This window comes from Panthera onca, chromosome X (assembly GCF_046562875.1).
Source record: "Panthera onca isolate mPanOnc1 chromosome X, mPanOnc1 haplotype 2, whole genome shotgun sequence".
NCBI classification, from domain to species: domain Eukaryota; kingdom Metazoa; phylum Chordata; class Mammalia; order Carnivora; family Felidae; genus Panthera; species Panthera onca.
Window position 1 is genome coordinate 60142010 of NC_138357.1, and position 16811 is coordinate 60158820.

Sequence of the window (16811 nt, forward strand, 5' to 3'; positions counted from 1 at the left end):
TCTTGTCTCTGTATTTATAGGTCTGATTCTGCTTTTTATTTGTTATTCATTTTTTTTTATATTTCACTTAAGAGTAAAATTATATGGTATTTGTCTTTCCCAGTCTGACTCATTTTACTTAGGTAATACCCTCCAGGTCCATCCATGTTGTTGAAAATGGCAAGCTCTAATCTTTTATGGCTGTGTAATAATATCCCATCACACACACATACACGCACACACATATCCTATCTTCTTTATCCATTCACATATGGATGGACATTTGGGTTGCTTCCATATCTTGGGTATTGTAAATAATGCTGCAATAAACACAGGGGTGCATATATCTTTTTCAATTAGTATTTTTTGTTTTCTTTGTGTAAATACTACTAGTATTATTAGATCATATGGTATTTCTATTTTTCTTTTTTTTGTTTTTTTTTGAGGGATCTCCATACTGTTTTCCACACTGGTTGTACCAATTTACTTAACATTCCCATCAACAGTGCACGAGACTTCCTATTTTCCACATCCTTGCTACCACTTGTTATTACTTGTCTTTTTGATTCTAGCCATTTGATAATTGTAAGGTGGTAACTCATTGTGGTATCGATTTGCATTTCCTGATGATGAAATGCATCTTTTCATGTGTCTGTTGGCCATCTGTATGTCTTCTTTACAAAAATTTCCAGAGGACTATATATCTTGACCCTTGCCAACCCCTCCTCCAAATACAATAGCAAATTTGGATTCTAAACATTTGAAGTATTAGCATATTAAAACTTGTAGTTGAGGAGCAGGCCTGTTATTTTGCTTCCTATGTCTTCATAAAGAAAGCAAAGGAATTGAATTATTGAAAAAAGTCAACTTTTATTATATACAACTATACAAGGAAACAAAGTCACAAATCATTTAAAAGTTTCGTTTGAATCCATCATAGTTGTGCAACTATACTTGCTTAAGATGAAAACACTTAAAAATGGACTATTAAGAATTGGCACAATGAAAATTCTACATAGGGCCTTATTATAATTAAGAAAAATAAGACTACTCAGTGTGTGGTTTAAGAGAGTATATTTTCAATATTTTAAAATAAAATGCATAGTGCTAAAGGAATAATTCTATTATAATTTAATTCCTTGATTTTTGTTACCAACGCTCTCTAAAAAAAGTGTGATCAGAATTTTTGAGAAGAGTAAAAAGATAACTTTTTTCATTACTATTTTAATTTATATACTTATTTTTTTAATTTAAATTCAATAAGTTAACATACAGTGTAGTATTGGTTTCATGAATAGAACCCAGTGATTCATTTTTTACAAATAACACCCAGTGCTCATCTCAACAAGTGCCCTCCTTAATGCCCATCACCCATTTAGCCCATTCCCCCACCCAACACCCCTCCAGCAACCCTCAGTTTGTTCTCTGTATTTAAGAATCTCTTATGGTTTGCCCCCCCTCTGTGCTTTTATCTTATTTTTCCTTCCCTTCCCCTATGTCAATCTGTTGTGTTTATTAAATTCCACATGTGAGTGAAATCATATGATATTTGTCTTTCTCTGCTTAACTTATTTCACTAGCATAATACACTCTAGTTCCATCCACATTGTTGCAAATGACAGGATTTCATTCTTTTTGATTGCTAGATAGTATTCCATTGTATATATACACCACATCTTCTTTTTTTTTTTTTTGAAGCTTTCAATGCATTTTTTTTTATTTTTTAATATATGAAATTTACTGTCAAATTGGTTTCCATACAACACCCAGTGCTCATCCCAAAATACACCACATCTTCTTAATCCATTTATCAGTGGATGGACATTTGGGCTCTTTCCATAATTTGGCTATTGTTGATAGCATTGATATAAACGTTGGGGTACATATGCACCTTTGAATCAGCATTTTTGTATACTTTGGATAAATTCCTGGTTGTGCAATTACTGGGTCATAGGGCAGTTCTATTTTTAATTTTTTGAGAAAACTCCACACCGTTTTCCAGAGTAGTTGCACCAGTTTGCATTCCCACCAACAGTGCAAAAGGGTTCCTTTTACTCCATATCCTCGCCAAAATCTCTTGTTTCCTAAGTTGTTAATTTTAGCCATTCTAACAGGTGTGAAGTGGTGTGTCATCATGGTTTTGATTTCTACTTCTTGAATGATGAGTGATATTCAGAATCTTCTCAGGCATCTGGATGTCTTTGAAAAAGAGTCTATTCATGTCTTCTGCCCATTTATTTATTGTATTATTTGTTTCTTGGGTGTTGAGTTTGACAAGATCCTCATAGATTTTGGATACTAACCCTTTATCTGATATGTCATTTGCATATATCTTCTCCCATTTCATCAGTTGTCTTTTAGTTTTGTTGATTATTTCCTTCACTGTGCACAATATTTTTATTTTGATGATGTCCTAATATTTCATTTTTACTTTTGTTTCCCGTGCCTCTGGAGACATGTCTAGTAAGAAGTTGCTCCAGCCAAGGTCAAAGAGGTTGTTGCCTGTTTTCTTGTCTAGGATTTTGATGGTTTCCAGTCACACATTTTGAATTTATTTTTGTGCATGGTGTAAGAAAGTAGTCCAGTTTCATTCTTCTACATGTTGCTGTCCAGTTTTCGCAGCACCATTTGCTGAAGATACCATCTTTTTTACATTGGATACTCTTTCCTTCTTTGTCTAAGATCAGTTGTCCATATATTTTTGGGTCCATTTCTGGGTTTTCTATTCTGTTCCATCAATCTTTGTGTCTGTTTTTGTGCTAGTACCGTACTGTCTTGATGATTAGAGCTCTGTAATACAGCTTGACGTCCGGAATTGTGATGCCTCCAGCTTTGCTTTCCTTTGTCAGCATTACTTTGGCTATTCAGGGTCTTTTCTGGATCCATAAAATTTTAGGATTGTTTCTTGTAACTCTGTGAAGAATGCTGCTGTTATTTCGGTAATGATTGTATTGAATGTGTAGATTGCTTTGGTAGTATAGACATTTTAACAATATGTTTTTCTTCCAATCCATGGACATGGAATGTTCTCCATTTCTGTGTTTCTCCTTCAGTTTCTTTCATAAGCTTTCCAAAGTTTTCAACAAACAGATTTTTTACCTCTTTGGTTAAGTTTATTCGTAGTTATCTTATGGTTTTTGTTGCAATTATAAATGGGATTGATTTCTTGATTTTTCTTTCTGCTGCTTCAGTACTTGTGTATAGAAATGTAACAAACTTCTGTATGTTCATTTTATATCCTGTGACTTTGCTGAATTCACATATCAGTTCTAGCAGATTTTTCGTTCGGTCTTTTAGATTTGCCATGTAGAGTATCATGTCATCTGTGAAGAGTGAAAGTTTGACTTCTTCTTTGCCAATTTGTATGCCTTTTATTGCTTTTTGTTGTCTGATTGCTGATGCTAGGGTTCCCAGTAGTATGTTGGACAACAATGGTGACAGTGAACATCCCATTGTCGTTTTCCTGACAGTTTTTCCCCATTTGGGATGATATTAGCTATGGGCCTTGCATATATGACTTTTATGATGTTGAGGTATATTCCCTTCTATCCCTAGTTTCTTCAGGGTTTTTATCAAGAAAGGATGCTACATTTTGTCAAATGCTTTTTATTCATCTATTGAAAGGATCATATGGTTTTTATCCTTTCTTTTATTAATGTGTTTTATCAAATTGATTAAGTTACAAATATTAAATGAGCCCTAAAGCCCAGAAATAAATTCCACTTAATCATGGTGAATAATCCTTTTAATGTACTATTGAATTTGATTTCCTAATATCTTGTTGAGAATTTTTACATCCACGTTTATCAGGGATATTGGCCTGTAATTCTCCTTTTTAGAGGAGTCTTTGACTGGTTTTGGAATCAAGGTAATGCTGGCTTCATAGAATGAGTTTGGAAGCTTTCCTTCCATTTCTATTTTTTGGAAAAGTTTGAGAATATGTATTAACTCTGCTTTACATGTCTGGTAGAATTCCCCTGGGAAACCATCTGGCCCAGGACTCTTATTTTGTTGGGACATTTTTGATAACTGATTAAATTTCTTTGCTGCTTATTGGCCTATTCAAATTTTCTGTTTCTTCCTGATTGAGTTTTGGTAGTGTGTGACTGTCTAGGAATTTGTGCATTTTGTCCAGATTGTCCAGTTTTTGGCATATAATATTTCATAGTATTCTCTTATAATTGTTTGTATTTCTTGGTGTTGGTTGTGATCTGTCCTGTTCCATATGTGATTTGGCCTATTTGGATCCTCTCTTTTTTTTTTTTTTTTTTTCTTTTTGAGAAGTCTAGCTAAGGGTTTATCAGTTTTGTTTATTCTTTCAAAAAACCAGCTTTTAGTTTCATTGATCTGTTCTACCATGTTTTTTGTTTGTTTGTTTATATATCATGTATTTCTGCATTAATCTTTATTACTTCCCTTATTCTGCTGCCTTTTTTGCTTTACTTACTGCTCCTTTTCTAGGTACTTTAGGTGTAAGTTTAGGATGTGTATTTGGAACCTTTCTTGATTTTTCAGATAGGCCTGAATTGCAATGTACTTTCCTCTTAGAACTGCCTTTGCTGCATCCCACATGGTTTGGACTGTCATGTTTTTATTTTCATTTGCTTTCATGTACTTTTTACTTCATCTTTAATTTCTTGTCTCACCCATTCATTCTTTAGTAGGATGTTCTTTAACCTCCACATATTTGAGAGCTTTCCAAATTTTTTCTTGTGGTTCACTTGAATTTTCATAATGTTGTGATCTGAAAAAAATGTATGGTATGATCTCTATCTTTTGTACCTGTTGAGGGCTGATTTGTGTCACATTATGTGATCTATTCTCGAGAACATTTCATGTGCACCAAAAAGAATGTGTACTCTGCTGCTTTAGGATGAAATGTTGTGAATATATTTAAGTTCATCCGATACACTATGTTATTCAAATCCATTGTTTCCTCTTTGCTTTTCTGCTTAGATGATCTCTCCTTTCCTATAAGTGGGGTATTAAAGTCTTCTACTATTATGGTGTTACTATCAATGAATTTCTCTATGTTTATTACTAATAGATTTACATATTCATGTTCTTCCAACTTGGGGGCATAAATATTTACAATTATTTGATATTTTTGATGGATAAGCCACTTAAATATTATATAATGCCCATCTTAACTTCTAGCTACAGTCTTTGCTTTAAAATCTAGTTGTATGGTAGCCTGGGTGGCTCAGTCAGTAAGCGTCCGACTTCGGCTCAGGTCATGATCTTGCGGTTCATGAGTTTGAGCACTGCCTTGGGCTCTGTGCTGACATCTTAGAGCCTGGAACATGCTTCGGATTCTGTGTTTCTCTCTCTCTATGCTCCTCCCCCACTCACACTCTGTCTCCTCTCAAAAATAAGTAAGCATTAAAAAATTGTAAATAAATAAACAAATAAATAAATATATAAACAAATAAATAAAATCTAGTTTGTATGAAAGAAGTGTGGTTACTTCAGCTTTCCTTTGACATACATTAGCATGATAGATGGTTCTCCATCCCCTCACTTTCACTCTGCAGGTGTCCTCAGGTATAAACTGAGTTCCTTCACAGCAGTATATAGATGTATCTTGTTTTTTTTTATCTGTTCTGATACCCTATACCTTTTGATTGGAGCATTTAGTCCATTTACATTCAGAGTGATTATTGAAATATATGAATTTAGTGTTATTGTGTTATCTTTAGATTTCATGTTTCTGGTGATGTTGTCTGACCCTTTGTAGTCTTTGCTGCTTTGGTCTTTTTTTTTTTTTTTTTCTCAAAGAGTCCTCCTTAAAATTTCTTGAAGGGTTGCTTTAGTAGTCATGAACTCTCATATTTTTTCTTTGTCTGGGAAAGTCTTTATCTCTCCTTCTATTCTGAATGACAGCCTTGTTGGATCAATGATTCTTGGCTCCATATTTTTTTATTCAGCATATTGAATATTTCCTGCCACTCCCTTCTGGCCTGCCAAGTTTTGGTGGGCAAGTCTGCTGCTAACCTTATGTGTCTACCTTTGTAGGTTAAGGACCATTTGTTCCTAGCTGCTTTCAGAATTTTCTCTTTATCCTTGTATTTTGCAAGTTTAACTATGATATGTTGTGATGTTGACCTGTTTTTGTTGATCTTGAAGGGAGTTCTCTGTAACTCTTGGACTTGAATGCCTGTTTCCTTCCCCAGATTGGGAAGTTCTCAGCTATAATTTGTTCATATAAAACTTTTGCCCCTGTTTCGTGCTCTTCTTCTTCTGAGACTCCTATGTTATGGGTATTGTTTCATTTCATGGAATCACTTATATCCATAATTCTCCCCTCATGATCTAGTAATTTCTTTTCCCTATTCTTTTCAGCTTCATTATTTTCCATAATTTTATATTCTATTTCACCTATTGTCTCCCCTGCTTCTTTCATCCTCACTGTCACTGTATCTAGTTTCTTTTGTATCTCACCTGTAACATTTTAAAATTCATCCTGACTAGTTCTTAAGTCTGTGATCCACAGCAAGGGTCTCTCTTGTGTGTATTATGCTTTTTTCAAGCTCAACTAGCAGTCTTATGATTGTTGTTCTAAATTCTTCTTCATATATATTGTTTATATGTGTTTTGAGCAAGTCCTGACTGTGATTTCTTCTTGACCTTTCTTTTGGGGAGAATTTCTCCATCCTCTCATTTTGGCTAAGTTTCTGTTTTTGTGTGTTTTAAAAGCTTGTTATGTTTCCTGCACCTGTCAGTACTACTAAATGAAAAATCCTGGCATTTCAGCAAGTGTTTCTGGTTTACAATGTTGGCACTCTGCTGTTTCGTTTTGGCTGTTTTTTCCCATTAGTCAGTCCTCTGCAGAGATCCTCCTGCCTTGCAGTAGTGGAGTGCTGGGCCTTTACCCAGGTGTGCTTTGATTTGTTTGTTGAAGGAACTGTGGGGGGAAAAAGAGGTGTCAGTAGCTTGATCCCATAAAAAAAAGAAAAAGAAAGGGAACACACACACACACACACACACACACAACAAACAGAGAATCAAAAAAACTATAAAGCTGGGGCGCCTGGGTGGCTCAGTCGGTTAAGCCTCCGACTTCAGCTCAGGTCACGATCTCGCGGTCCGTGAGTTCGAGCCCCGCGTCGGGCTCTGGGCTGATGGCTCAGAGCCTGGAGCCTGTTTCAGATTCTGTGTCTCCCTCTCTCTCTGCCCCTCCCCCATTCATGCTCTGTCTCTCTCTGTCTCAAAAATAAATAAAAAACGTTAAAAAAATTAAAAAAAAAAATAAAAAAAAAAAACTATAAAGCTGATTCCAAGGAAAATGAAAGAAAAAAGTAGAAGGAAAGAGAAAAGTAGGAAAAAGAAAAGAATAAAAAAGTCTGATCCAAGGAAAAATAGAAGATGAAATGACAAAAAAAAAAAAAATCAGGTATTATGAGCCTGATTACAAAAGAAAAAAAGAAAGAGGAAAAAAGAAACAAAAAGAGTTCTCTCTTGGTGCCTGAAAGGTGTTAGCTATGCTGGTCTGGAAAAGAGGCCAGCTGCGCTGGCTAGGAATCAGTCTTGCCCCAGTAAATAAGCAGTTACTAGGCACAGAGGTGAAGGGTTTGGTGAAATTGGGGCCCGCCTCCACTAGGGGTAACTGTGTTGCTCTCTGAAATCTCACCATGTTGGTTTTGGTGGGGAAAATGGCACCACACCAATCTCTTGTCTCCAGAGCGGGGATCTTAAAAGCCTCACTATACAGGAAGCCTTCACAGAATAGCGATGGCAGTAAGTTTTTCCTGTGCCACAACTATCCCGTGCCTCTCCTTGGTTCATGGCTGGGATTCAAAACCCAAACTCTTAAAGACCTGGCAAGGTGTGGATCTGCTTCCGTCCTCTGGAGTAGAGCCTCTCTACCCTGCTGATAAAAGGCTTTTGGCTGGCACCTGCAGGGTCTTTTGTCCTTGGGGAGGCAACAAACTTTCTTCCAAAAGTACTCCAGGAAGGGGACTGTTCTTTCCCAGTGCACACCATAAATATCTACATGGTATGCACTCCAGGGCCAGATCCTTCCTCCCCAGGACCATGAGCCATGAGTCCACTCTGGAGAAAGTCGCACACTTCCAAAACCTCAGAGTTTGAGCTCCAAAAGCTGTTTGCAAAACCGAACTGGGACACTCATTACTTCTTGCTTCCCAATCCATGGTCCAGAGAGATTTTCCTCTTGTGTTAATGCGATGCCACACTTTCTCAACCCTTCTCTCTGTCTCGCCCCTTTGTCTCTCCAGAAAGGGTTTCCTCCCCTCTACGACTCTGATTTTTTCTGTCCCCCAAATCACCTCCATGCACCTTGCATTTGCCAAGCTGTCTCCCTCCAACTATGGAGATACTTCTGCCACTCTGCAGATCTATTTCTTGGATACTCCAAGTAATCTGACCTCATTACAGCTGTGTTTGAGGGACAATGAAAGGCCAGGGTCCCCCTACTTCTCCACCATCCTGATCACTCCTCCCTTTTATTTTGGAAACCTTCAGGTTCTTACATCAATTAAATAACTTGACAGGCATATATTGAACATTTCTTCATGCCAGGCATTGTAAAAGGTATTGCAGATTCAAGCATGAGTAAGACTTGGTCCTTATCTTTAAGTAACTTTTAGTGTAGTGAAATGCTGATCAAATATAGGACTAAAATAAATGAAGTGTATAGTATTAGTAAGAAAATCATCACATAAGGAAGTTTAGAAAATTTTCCATTTCTAGCATTTCATTTTGTTTTCATTGTGTCTGTTTTTCTTCTTGAGAGTTTCATTCATTGAAAGCATGTTTTTAACTTCATTGATGTAATTATAATAGCCTTTTTGTGTTTTAATTTTTTAATGTTTTGTGAATTTTGAATAATTCATTTTATTGAGATATAATTGACATATAACATTATGTAACTTTAAGGTGTACAACATATTGATTTGATACATTTATGTATTGCAATTTGATTAATACCATGGCATTAGTTAGCAGCTTCATCATGTCACATATAACAACAGCCACTTTAAAATCATCTGTTAGGTCCAATATGGTTCATCTTGGACTTGGAATTGATTGATACTCTCTTTTCCTGAAACTGTGTTCCATTTACTTGGTTCTTTGTTAATTAGATAATTTTGGATTATATACTGTATATTTGAATATTATGAAGATTTTTTTGTAATGATATTTTTCTTCAATGATTATTATTATTTTTTTGGTGGATAATTTTAATGGCAGTGTTTGCACTGAAAACTCTTTGCTTTTTGGACATCAACTCTGGACTCTGTTATCTTTTGTCTTTGTATGAATTACGTTGAGCCTCTTCTATACATTTTTGACTCAGGAGTCAGTTTTGGCTCTTTTTTGTACAGAATTCCTCCCAAGCATTCACTGTTTTTTAGCATCTCTTTTATGTTCCTCCATGCCAGAAAGACTGGGCTTTTCCACATGTGTTTTCACCATCACTGGGTGACATAAGAACTACACTTAATCCTAGGCTAAAAGCCACAGATATGGGGGCCTTACTTATAGCTCCCTATTTTCCCTCCTTAACAAAGTGTACGCATTCCATCAGAGTCTGTCTGCTTCTGTCCATTCTCCAGTACCTTCATGTAGTTGATTTTTTAATTTTGTTCAAGTTTTAGAGTTGTTTATTGTGGGGAGGAGAGCGTTGAGTAGGGTCTTAGTCCCTTATTTCCAGAAATGGAACTGAGAATTGAGTTTTAATATTTTGAGATTGGAAATGTTTAATGAACTTTGTGGCTTGAATGGAAACTGGGACATACTTCAGGCTGTCAAGGCTACCAACACTGGAGAGAGTGTCATTTTCAAATTTTTATAATTTAGAAAGTTATTTTTCCTGGAAATATGTTAACTCAAAATGTGTTATTTCATAGATATATAGATATAGTTTGCTATAGAAATATATTTTTTTCTTTTATGTTCAAGGTTGTTCATCGTGATCTTAAACCTAGTAATATTTTATATATGGATGAATCGGCCAATGCAGACTCCATTAGGATCTGTGATTTTGGGTTTGCAAAACAGCTTCGTGGAGAAAATGGAATTCTTTTAACTCCATGCTACACTGCAAACTTTGTAGCACCTGAGGTATTCTTTAAAACTTTAGTATTAGCCTTTTGTTTTTTTCTTTTAGTTGAATATATATAATGTCATGTATGTGTTATAGTTGATAGGTAAAAACTGAGTTATCTTATCTTTTCCCAACTATAAAGCTGTTTAAATCCAAAAATTCTGATAACCCTTAATATAAATATTCAAACTAGTAACTCACATCTGAAACTAGCCTGAATGTATAATAATCAGACTATTGTATTCTCCTGTGTTATGTGCTAACATCAGAATCATACCCCTGTAGAGCTGGGAGGAGAATAGAGATAACCCCATTTTCAACATTAAATATTCCAAATGAAGAAATTGAGGCTCAAAGTACTTAAATAAATTTTTCAAGACCCAGCATTCACATAGTAATAAAACCAGGATAAATTTGCAGATATTTTAGTTTGTGCTGAAGAAGAGGTAATTTATATTTAACATTATATATAACTTATAAGGGCAGTACCACCCATGATTGTCTTTAAGATATAATTCCTGGAGCAAACAGCTTCACAGGGATTTTTATAAGCAGTGGGATTTTTCTTGGCACATAATACTCACTTGTAGATCTTAGAGGGAAGAGTCGAGAAAGGTGAGTCTGGGGAGGTAAAGGGGTATAGGCTTCATTTTTATCAACTTCCAACAGTCACTTCTGATACTGGGGATAGGAGCTTTGACAGTAGCAAACTCAACAGGACTGTAATTATGATTGATAAAAAATAAATCAGGGATGGAATTGGCCATATACATATTATTGTTTATAAGTTAGGAACTGTTCTTATATGCTATGAATAATGATAACCCATATGAATTATCATATATACAACATAAATCAGAATACACAAAAATCTTCATGTTAAAAAATTGAATGTTTATGGGGCACCTGGGTGGCTCAGTCAGTTAAGCGTCCGACTTCAGCTCAGGTCAGATCTCGAGGTCCGTGAGTTCGAGCCCCGCGTCGGGCTCTGGGCTGATGGCTCACAGCCTGGAGCCTGCTTCCAATTCTGTGTCTCCCTCTGTCTCTACCCCTCCCCCGTTCATGCTCTGTCTCTCTCTGTCTCAAAAATAAATAAAACGTTAAAAAAAAATTTAAAAAAATTGAATGTTTCAAGTCAGATGTTTGAAAAATTTAATGTTTCAAGTCAGAGAAGAAGAGTAAAATAATTTGAGGATGAATTCTTATCCATGTGCATGTTTTCTGTTTTTTTATATCAAATACTATAACTTTCAGGATAATATTTCACATCACATATAGCAAGACATTTGTATTTGAATATCAACAAATCTGTATTTTAATGTATCTATTAGAAAAATATTTTTTCTTTTCTTTTATTGATGTGATTTTTCACATTGGTTGATTTGCAAATATTGAACCAGCCCTGCAGCCCAAGAATGAATCCCACTTGATCATGGTGAATAAAACATTTTATATGCTGTTGAATTCAATTTGCTAGTTATCTTGCTAAGAATTCTGGCATCCATATTCATCAAGGATATTGGCCTCTGGTTGTCTTTTTTGATGGGTCTCTATCTGGTTTGGGAATCAAAGTAATGCTAGGTTCATAGAATGAATCCAGAAGTTTTCCTTCCCTTTCCATTTTCTGGAACAGCTTGAGAAGGATAGGTATTAACTCTGCTTTAAATGTCTCGTAGAATTACCCAGGGAGGCCATTTGGTCCAGGACTGTAATTTGTTCGGACATTTTTGACATCTCATTCAATCTCTTCACTAGTTATGGGTCTCTTCAAATTTTCCATTTCTTCCCATTTGAGTTTTGGTAGTGGGTGGGTGTTAAGGAATTTGTCCATGCATTCCAGGTTTTCCAGTTTGTTGGCATATAATTTTCATAGTATTCCCTGATAATTGCTTGTGTTTCTGAGGGATTGGTTATAATAAATCCATTTTCCTTCGTGATTTTATCTACTTGGGTCATTTCTCTTTTCTTTTTGAGAAGCATGGCTAGAAGTTTATCAATTTTTTTTTCCAGAAACCAACTCTTGGTTTCACTGATATGTTCTACTGCTTTTTTGGATTGTTTATTTCTGCTCTGATCTTCATTATTTCTCTTCTCTTGTTGGATTGGGGTGACTTTGCTGTTCTTCTTCTAGTCCTGTCAATAGATGCAGAAAAACATTTGACAAAATACAACATCATTTCTTGATGAAAACTCTCAAGAAAGTCTGGATAGAAGGAACATACTTAAACATCATAAAGGCCATTTATGAAAAGCCCACAGCGACTATCCCCCTCAATGGGGAAAAACTGAGAACTTTCCCCCTGAGATCAGGAACACAATAGGGATGTTGACTCTCAACGTTGTTGTCTAACATATTATTGAAAGTCCTAGCATCAGCAATCAGACAACAAAAGGAAATCAAAGGCATCAAAATTGGCAAAGATAAAGTTAAGCTTTCACTTTTTGCAGATGACATGATATAATACATGGAAAACCCGAAAGACTCAACCAAAAGTCTGATAGAACTGATACATGAATTCAGCAAAGGTGCAGGGTACAAAATTAATGTACAGAAATCGGTTGCATTTTTATACACCAATAATGAAGCAACAGAAAGACAAATAAAGAAACTGATCCCATTCACAATTGCACCCAGAATCATAAAATACCTAGGAATAAACCTAACCAAAGATGTAAAATATATGTATGCTGAAAACTATGGAAAGCTTATGAAAACAATTGGAGAAGATACAAAGAAATGGAAAAGCATTCCATGCTCATGGATTGGAGGACTAAATACTGTTAAAATGCCAATACTACACAAAACTATCTACACATTCAATGCAATCCCAATCAAAATTGTACCAGCAATCTTTGCAAAGCTAGAACAAGCAATCCTAAAATTTGTATGGAACTACAAAAGACCCTGAATAGACAAAGTGATATTGAAGAAGAAGACCAAAGCAGGAGGCATCACAATCCAAGACTTTAGCCTCTACTACAAAGCTATAATCATCAAGACAGTATGGTACTGTCAAAAAAGCAAACACATAGACCAATGGAATAGAATAGAAAACCCAGAACTTGACCCAGAAGTGTATGGCCAACTGATCTTTGACAAAGCAGGAAAGAGTATCCAACGGAAAAAAGCCTCTTTAACAAATTGTGCAGGGAGAACTGGACAGCAACATGCAGAAGAATGAAACTAGACCACATTCTTACACCATACACAAAAGTAAACTCAAAACGGATGAAAAACCTGAATGTGAGACAGGAAACCATTAAAACCCTAGAGGAGAAAGCAGGCAACAACCTCATTGACCTCAGCCGCAGCAATTTATTGCTAGACACATCTCCAAAAACAAGGAAATTAAAGCAAAAATGAACTATTGGGACCTCATGAAGATAAAAAGCTTCTGCACTGCATGGGAAACAATCAACAAAACTAAAAGGCAACCAACAGAATGGGAAAAGATATTTGCAAATGAAATATCAGACAAAGAGCTAGTATCTAAAATCTATAAATAACTCTCCAAACTCCACACCTGAAAAACAAACAATCCATTAAAGAAATGCGGAGAAGGCATGAATAGACACTTTTCCAAGGAAGGCATCCAGATGGCACATGAAAAGATGCTCAACGTCACTCCTCATCAGGGAAATACAAATCCACAAAACCACACTGAGATATCACCTCACTCCAGTCAGAGTGGCTAAAATGAACAAATCAGGAGAGTATAGGTATTGGAGAGAATGTGGAGAAATGGAAACCCTCTTGCACTGCTGGTGGGAATGCAAACTGGTGCAGCCTCTCTGGAAAACAGTGTAGAGGTTCCTCAAAAAACTAAGAAGAGATCTACCCTATGACCCAGCAATAGCACTGCTAGGAATCTACCCCAAAGTTACAGGAGTGGTGATTCATAGGGGCACTTGTACCCCAATGTTTATAGCAGCACTTTCAACAATAGCCAAACTATGGAAAGAGCCTAAATGTCCATCAACTGATGAATGGATAAAGAAGATATGGTTTATGTATGCAATGGAATACTACTTGACAATGAGAAAGAATGAAATCTTGACATTTGTAGCAAAGTGGATGGATCTGGAGGGTATTATGCTAAGTGAAATAAGCCAGGCAGAGAAAGACAGATACCATATGTTTTCACTCATATGGGGATCTTGAGAAATGTAACAGAAGACCATGGGGGAGGGGAAGAGGAAAAAAAAAAGTTTTGGAGAGGGAGGGAGGCAAACCATAAGAGACTCTTAAGGACTGAGAACAAACTAAGGGTAGATGGGAGGTGGGGGAGAGGGGAAAGTCGGTGATGGGCAGGGAGGAGGGTACTTGTTGGGATGAGCACTGGGTGTTGTATGGAAACCAATTTTACAATAAATTATGTTTCAAAAAGTATATATATTTTTTATTGAAGTAAAATTTGCATACAGTGTTATATTGGTTTCAGGTATGAAATAGTATATTTAATAATAAAAATATAGAAAGTAAAAAATAACTTATTAATAATGAAAAATTCCCATATTAAAAATTTGTTTTCTTCCTTTAAGATGTTGATGTTGAAGAGGAAACATAACAACTGATTTATAAAGTTTTTATGATAAGAGGTTTGCCATATAAAAATTATGTACATATCCAGGAAATGTAATTTAATCTCTATTTCAATTAAGTACATAGAATAATGAATGTACAAATTTTTATCACATTACAATATATAGAAACTGTATTTCCAAAAATAAATATTGGAACAAATACATGATGCACAAAGGGGTTATTGCACTGCCCCTAGGTTTAAGAAATATAGCTTAGACATTGAAAAAATAGCCTTTCTAGAATATTTAAGGCTTTTGTAAGGATAAGAAGGTAGAATATTTGAGATTTGGGCTTTTCTGTTAAATATAGGATATATATTTATCATAAATATTCTATCATTTATGCAGTAGACAACAGAAGGGTGTGGAATAACCATTTTAATGGCTGAATTTTTAATATTGACTTAATATTGTGGATCTGGTATGATGGAAACTTCTCACTGGAAAAAGGTTAGGGCTACGTGTGTCCCAAATGAACATTTTATTTATTTTTTTTTAATTTTTTTTTAAAATTTTTTTTTGAACGTTTATTTATTTTTGAGACAGAGAGAGACACAGCATGAACGGGGGAGGGGCAGAGAGAGAGGGAGACACAGAATCGGAAGCAGGCTCCGGGCTCTGAGCCATCAGCCCAGAGCCCGATGCGGGGCTCGAACTCACGGACCGTGAGATCGTGACCTGAGCTGAAGTCGGACGCTTAACCGACTGAGCCACCCAGGCGCCCCCCAAATGAACATTTTAATGTCAGACATTGAAAGGAAAAATACAGAGTATGTTTATGTTTAGATTAATGATTAGGTAAATATTTTCAGGTTAGTCGGGAGGTAAACATTTTTAAATGAGTTCAGATCCACAAAGTAGAATACAGCCCATTGATGCTTTTTATCTTCACAGACTGCCATTGTATTATGACATTCTCATCATTGTAATAGTGAAGGTTTTCAAGTGGTCGTCTGAAAACCGTTTCTCCATAACTAGTGCTTGAACTATCTTTGGGTAGTATTTGTATTTTCTTTTTTTTTTTTTTTTTTTTTTTTTTTAATATATGAAATTTACTGTCAAATTGGTTTCCATACAACACCCAGTGCTCATCCCAAAAGGTGCCCTCCTCAATACCCATCACCCACCCTGCCCTCCCTCCCACCCTGCCCTCCCTCCCACCCCCCATCAACCCTCAGTTTGTTCTCAGTTTTTAACAGTCTCTTATGCTTTGGCTCTCTCCCACTCTAACCTTTTTTTTTTTTTTTCCTTCCCCTCCCCCATGGGTTTCTGTTACGTTTCTCAGGATCCACATAAGAGTGAAAACTCCACACCCGAAAAACAAATAACCCAGTGAAGAAATGGGCAGAAAACATGAATAGACACTTCTCTAAAGAAGACATCCGGATGGCCAACAGGCACATGAAAAGATGTTCAACGTCGCTCCTTATCAGGGAAATACAAATCAAAACCACACTCAGATACCACCTCACGCCAGTCAGAGTGGCCAAAATGAAGAAATCAGGAGACTATAGATGCTGGAGAGGATGTGGAGAAACAGGAACCCTCTTGCACTGTTGGTGGGAATGCAAATTGGTGCAGCCGCTCTGGAAAGCAGTGTGGAGGTTCCTCAGAAAATTAAAAATAGACCTACCCTATGACCCAGCAATAGCACTGCTAGGAATTTATCCAAGGGATACAGGAGTACTGATGCATAGGGGCACCTGTACCCCAATGTTTATAGCAGCACTCTCAACAATAGCCAAATTATGGAAAGAGCCTAAATGTCCATCAACTGATGAATGGATAAAGAAATTGTGGTTTATATACACAATGGAATACTACGTGGCAATGAGAAAAAATGAAATATGGCCTTTTGTAGCAACATGGATGGAACTGGAGAGTGTGATGCTATTTGTATTTTCAAAATACCTTTTTTTTTTTTTTTTGAGAGAGAGAGAGAGAGAGCATGTGCACTCACACACACGCGAGCACATTAGTGGGGGAGGGGCAAAGAGAGAGGAAGAGAGGGAATCTTAGGCTCCACACCCAGTGTTCAACACAGAGCCTGTTGGGCTTGATCCAACGACTCTGGGACCACGACCTAAGCTGAATTCAAGAGTCGGATGCTCAACCAACTGAGCCACCCAGGCTCCCCTCAAAATACTTTGAAAAGTTTTATTATCAAATGCTGAAGCCT

General features: G+C 36.3%; 1 protein-coding gene across 1 annotated transcript in view; it reads left to right on the forward strand.

Moving 5' to 3' along the window:
- RPS6KA6 (ribosomal protein S6 kinase A6) overlaps window positions 1-16811 on the forward strand; it is a 223561-nt gene that overhangs the window by 165608 nt on the left and 41142 nt on the right. The window contains exon 18 of the mRNA XM_081794171.1: window positions 9904-10065. Coding sequence (XP_081650297.1) covers window positions 9904-10065 — 162 coding nt within the window. The remainder of the gene's footprint in view (window positions 1-9903; window positions 10066-16811) is intronic.